Raw genomic sequence first — 6,204 nt, 5'->3', positions numbered from 1 at the left:
CTATTGAAATGCAGAACAAAAATGTAATTTAGAGATGGACCATGTACAGCTTCTGATGGAGTAGAGGAGGCTGAGCATCAGAAAGATACATCTTTTCACTGAATCACCTGACCACCAGCTAAATGAGGGCACTGTGGGTGACTCTATATGACAGCATGTCTCATTTATATTTTCAGATAATAGAGTAATGTACAAGTCTGGAAATGTGTGCATTTATATGTACCGTAGCCTACATGAATTCCAGCATTGAGTGATAAGAAATAAAATCTCTAATCTGTGGTCTGTGAAATGATGGCATATTATCTACTTAGTGAAGAAGAATAATGAGTGATTAATTGCTTAAGCTTTTAATTGGCAGACATTACCTGCATATTGATACTATGGAATGTCATTTTATAAATAACATTAATATTCATTGACTGAAGGAACTAGAATGTGGGTGCTATAATAATTTTATTCTATGAAATTTATAGAATAGAAATTATTTATTGGAAGGGCTAAATATAAATAAATAAAGCCCTGTCTTTTCAGTGAAGAGTGTGGGGGACTTTCTAATGTGTTCTGCGATAAAACAAAAAAATATTACAGTATTAAAACCTTCCCATTAAAAGTTAAAGCACAATGTACACAGTTTGTTCACTTTTGAATACAAATCTGCTGTGTGAGACTTGAAATGCCAAAGAAGATTTGTGAGGTAAAGATTGCAGTTTACCGTAATATTGCTTTAAAAGTATAATATTGTGGTAATCTGAACTTTCTCGCCCACTGTGCCGCAATTAACAGGGCGCGCATGCGCTGACAGCCACTGAAACATACTAACATCTACCTGAAATAAACTAACTGTGGAACACAACCTACTCCGGAGCAGGTTATGTTCAGAGAGTAAGCTGCTATGGCTACTAACATACCCTGAAAGTTACCTCCGTTTTTGGAACTGAAAGCTGAGGTTATCCGTTAATTTATCCGTAAACTTACCCAGGTATGTCGCATAATGATGGAATAAAAAAAGCAGACTCATTTAATGACATCAGTGAGCTCATGTTTTGGTTGACAGGCTTCAGTCCTTTCCACATGTATATGATGAGGTTGGCGTCTATACTCGTTTACATTTACGAGAGAAAATATTATGTAAAAAAACTTCTTCAGCATGAAACTGATCTAACGGTGCACTTTCCTGTGTACGGTGTAAAGTTTCAACATATACAATATATATAAGATTTTAAAATGAATAAATGCCTATTTTTACAGCCTGTTGTATATGTACTTATTTATTTATTGTCCCTTATTCATTTTAGATATTTATTAAATATATACCATTAATGAACTCTTGTTTTATTACGTATCGTATTTTAATGGGGATATCATTTATTACAGCTGACAGTAACTTGAGCAAACAAGGTTTGAACATCAACCGTATCAAGATCAAACTGAAATGTACGGTTTTTTAACACTTCTGTGAACAAATTTGAAGGCTGCTTATTGGATCAATACAAGTAATTACGTCATAGTATGCGACTATGCATTACTTTAAGTCTTGCCTTAAGAACAGGCGGTGCAACCAAATGAAGCACTGACTTAGTTACAAACTAACAAGTAGTTACTAAACCCTTAGTGTGAACTTTACGTCCTAACTTACGTGAGAATTTACGCACAGCTTGTGCAACCCTACCCTGAACACTAAAGGGCGCTGTACAATCTCTCTGAATAGTTTAAACCCGTCTGTGCTCTCTTTCTGCTCGATCGTCTATCTTTCTAGTATGACCTCGTCCTGTGGATCAAAATAACACATGAGTGACAGGCTAAACTTAAATAATTCAGCGTGTCTTTGGTTCGAAGTGTCCGTCTAGGGTGCTCAATATTACAGAACAGCAGCGTGTGTTTTAATGCGCTCTGTACGACAGCAGTGAGGATGTCTTCCGCAGAGGACGGTAGCGGGAAAGCAAGCGCGCGTCAGCCGGGCAGCGGTCGAGGGGAGTCGGGCTACAGGAGTCCCGGGCTCCGGGGAGTCAGGACCACATCACTGTTCCGCGCTGTCAACCCGGAGCTCTTCATCAAACCTGCAAGTCACTTTCTCATATTTCAAAGTTGTCAAATGCTTAGCACTCCCTAGTAAGATATAACTGGCCTATTATATGTCCTTGTGTATCAATACCTTGTGTGCTGACTACCTAAACAACACTTTTGAGCGTCATCGCAAGTGAACACTCAGCTCGACTTGCTCGGAATGCTTTGATGCCCTGTCATTGTATGTGGGTAGGCAGCTCACTAGATTATGAGACATACACCGATCAGCCACAACATTAAAACCACCTGCCTAATATTGTGTAGGTCTCCTCGTGCCACCAAAACAGCACCAACCCACATCTCAGAATAACATTCAGAGATGATATTCTTCTCACCACAATTGTACAGAGCGGTTATCTGAGTTACCGTAGAGTCTGGTGATTCTCTGTTGACCTGTCTCATCAACAAGGCATTTCCATCCACAGAACTGCTGCTCACTGGGTGTTTTTTGTTTTTGGCACCATTCTGAGTAAATTCTAGAGACTGTTGTGTGTGAAAATCCCAGGAGATCAGCAGTTACAGAAATACTCAAACCAGCCCATCTGGCACCAACAATCATCCATTGTTATCATCCGATTATCTAATCACCCAATCGTGTGGCTGCAGTGCATAAAGTCATGCAGATACGGGTCAGGAGCTTCAGTTAATGTTCACATCAACCATCAGAATGGGTAAAAAATGTGATCTCAGTGATTTGGACCGTGGCATGAATGTTAGTGCCAGATGGGCTGGTTTGAGTATTTCTGTAACTGCTGATCTCCTGGAATTTTCACACACAACAGTCTCTAGAATTTACTCTGAATGGTGCCAAAAACAAAAAACATACAGTGAGCGGCAGTTCTGTGGATGGAAACGACTTGTTGATGAGAGAGGTCAACAGAGAATGGCCAGACTGGTTTGAACTGACAAAGTCTACGGTAACTCAGATAACCACTCTGTACAATTGTGGTGAGAAGAATATAATCTCTGAATGCTATTCTGAGATGCGGGTTGGCTGTGTTTTGGCGAAGCGAGGGGGACCTACACAATATTAGACAGGTGGTTTTAATGTTGTGGCTGATCGGTGTATACGAATGTCATATTTATTTCCCCTGTCATTTCCCCTGCAGAATAAGCCAGTGATGGTTTTTGGACTAGTGACGATCAGTCTGTGTGTGGGGTACCTGGGCTATCTGCACGCCATCAGAGAGAACGACCAGCAGCTGTACGAGGCTGTAGACAGCGAGGGAGAGAGATACATGCGGAGGAAAACCTCCAGATGGGACTGAATGATGGAGCCAAAAATCTCAACCTGTGCTGCGTTTCCCAAAAGCATCGCAAGCTTAAGTTGATTGTAGAGACCATTGGCGCCAATGGGTTCTACGATCTGCTTAGCTTACGATGCTTTTGGGAAACGCTGCCTGTACTCTGAATTAAAAGGACAGTTCACCCAAAAATGAAAATTCTCTCATCATTTACTTACCCTCATGCCATCCCAAATGTGTATGACATTCTTTCTTCAGCAGAACACAAATTATGATTTTTAGAAGAATCCCAGCAAACACACAATGTTCCCCTAACCTTAGCTTATAGTTCCCGTTTGGTTCCAATTCCTAACGTTCTAAGAACGTTCTCTTTAGGTTCTTTATTTTATAGCCATAAACTAATGTTTCGAGAACGTTGCAGGGTTGTTTTAGTGGGATAACCTAAAAATAACTTATGCAGAACATTCTCTAGTGCTTATTTTTTAGGTTTTTTATTGATTATATACTATACTATATATTTTAGGTTATATTCTGCATCTAATCCATGCACGCGCTTAGGTCCACACGTACTTTATTCGGCCGTCTTCCACATAGCTTTTTTGCACCCTTGAAGGGCACTGCGAGAAAAGGATACAACTTGAAAGGTCATCCCCAATCAAAGTAAGAAAATATTTTTTTCCACAAGACTGCTATCGAAGAGGACATTCATACAGTAATGCCATGCTCCCATCAGAGTGTCCAGATCAAGAGCTGAGTGAATCGGGCATAGGGATGATCACTTTCGATTTGAAATCGCCCTCGCTCTATATACACCTGGGCGCTGCTGAATTAAAAAATGAACGGTCATTTCTGTGGAGGAACTCACTGACTGACATACTGACATTCATTTGTAGATTTCCTCAATAAATAATTGCTGCTAGATGTGACATTAAATAAATATGGTATTGATTTGAAAACGATTTGAGTCATATTGAAATGTTTTTTTGTTGTTTATCGGCCACTAATGAGGAGAAGCTCAGATGTCTCCGCTAAACTGTACACATCAGAGGTAAGAAATTAATCTAATATTAGCCTGTAAGATTATTTTAATGTTTATTCAATTTTTAATCTGTCAATACATTTCTGATTTCAAAAACCCTCGAATATATTGAAATCATTGATTATTTGGAATAATTTACTTTAATATCTGCATAATGTCCTGTGCTGAGGTAGATGAAGAAATGCAAAAATCAAAGCTCAGTTTTTAGTATGGTACAATGTTAAATAAAAAATAACATTTTCAGCAAATCTTACATATTAATGGAGAAAGTACATCTTACATGTTAATTAAATCCACCTGTCGGTGTTTCCGGCCCGAGGTATCCCCACGACCTTACATGGTGGGTAAAAAATGAATAGATGGAAATGAATTTATCCATCACTCCATATCATGTGTGATGATGTTTAACTTATTTTGTTACTTACGTTGCATATAAACATCCTTAAAAATAAATACATTAATCTGAGGACCAAACTGCTGAGGATTAAGTGTAGGCTATTTTATCTTCCATTGATAAGATTTATGACACAAAACAAGTCTTAAAATGTAATGCATGTTTACTTCTCATGGTAATTTATATATTTTTAAGAAGATTTAGTTGTACTGAATTCTTTTTTCGGTTGAACACTTTATGATATTAAAGGACCATACAGTAGTAGAAGATTATTTATTTAATTGTTTAATCTAATGTCCATGTTGCCTTTTTCATTTCTTTGTTAAATTTGTAGACGACACTGGTGGTTTTTCAGGTGGAGAAGTTGACCAAAAATTGAGCAGTTTTTACAGTTACAATTTATTTTTTAATGATACAATGTTCATGCACATTTTTAAGAAAATGGTTTCAGGTTATTTGCATGAAATTATAATTAAATATTTTGAATTAAACAATGGATCAACAAAGACATTGATTGTGGATTGATTATTTATATAGATTGATTGTTTTATTTATGATTAATGATGTATGAATATGTACAGTGCATCCGGAAAGTATTCACAGCGCTTCACTTGTACCACATTTTGTTATGTTACAGCCTTATTCCAAAATGGATTAAATTCATTATTTTCCTCAAAATTTTACAAACAGTACCCCATAATGACAACATGAAAGAAGTTTGTTTGAAATCTTTGCAACTTTATAAAAAAAAAACAAAAAAAAAACACATGTACATAAGTATTCACAGCCTTTGCTCAATACTTTGTTGAAGCACCTTTAGCACCAATTACAGCCTCAAGTCTTTTTGAGTATGATGCTACAAGCTTGGCACACCTATTTTTGGGCAGTTTCTCCCATTCTTCTTTGCAGGACCTCTCAAGCTCCATCAGATTGGATGGGGAGCGTCGGTGCACAGCTATTTTCAGATCTCTCCAGAGATGTTCAATCGGGTTCAAGTCTGGGCTCTGGCTGGGCCACTCAAGGACATTCACAGAGTTGTCCCGGAGCCACTCCTTTGTTATCTTGGCTGTGTGCTTGGGTTCATCTTCCAACAGGACAACGACCCTTCGCCCCAATCTGAGGTCCAGAGCGCTCTGGAGCAGGTTTTCATCAAGGATGTCGCTGTACATTGCTGCATTCATCTTTCCCTCGATCCTGACTAGTCTCCCAGTTCCTGCCGCTGAAAAACATCCCCACAGCATGATGCTGCCACCACCAGCTCAAACCTTCACTGTAGGGATGGTATTGGCCAGGTGATGAGTGGTGCCTGGTTTCCTCCAGACATGACGCTTGCCATTCAGGCTAAAGAGTTCAATCTTTGTTTCTCATGGTCTGAGAGTCCTTCAGGTGCCTTTTGGCAAACTCCAGGCGGGCTGTCATGTGCCTTTTATGGAGGAGTGGCTTCCGTCTGGCCACTCTACCAT

At 38.9% G+C, this 6,204-nt stretch overlaps 1 protein-coding gene across 1 annotated transcript; it reads left to right on the top strand.

Moving 5' to 3' along the window:
* Positions 1 to 1,708: 1,708 nt before the first annotated feature.
* On the top strand, positions 1,709 to 4,264 carry smim8 (small integral membrane protein 8). Its single transcript, XM_051654897.1, has 2 exons — positions 1,709 to 2,059; positions 3,174 to 4,264. Exons 1-2 carry the CDS (start codon positions 1,910 to 1,912, stop codon positions 3,330 to 3,332), a joined length of 309 nt encoding a protein of 102 aa, XP_051510857.1. The 5' UTR covers positions 1,709 to 1,909; the 3' UTR covers positions 3,333 to 4,264.
* Positions 4,265 to 6,204: the final 1,940 nt, after the last annotated feature.

Source organism: Myxocyprinus asiaticus, chromosome 25 (genome assembly GCF_019703515.2).
Source record: "Myxocyprinus asiaticus isolate MX2 ecotype Aquarium Trade chromosome 25, UBuf_Myxa_2, whole genome shotgun sequence".
Lineage (NCBI taxonomy): Eukaryota > Metazoa > Chordata > Actinopteri > Cypriniformes > Catostomidae > Myxocyprinus > Myxocyprinus asiaticus.
Note: the sequence above shows the minus strand (reverse complement) of the source record. Positions and strands in the feature narration are given on the sequence as shown.

Bases quoted from the DNA above. Each gene is read 5' to 3' on its own strand.
- smim8 (XM_051654897.1), top strand. From the start codon at position 1,910: ATGTCTTCCGCAGAGGACGGTAGCGGGAAAGCAAGCGCGCGTCAGCCG. The intron at 2,060-3,173 runs GCAAGTCACTTT...TTTCCCCTGCAG, and splicing joins CGGAGCTCTTCATCAAACCT to AATAAGCCAGTGATGGTTTT.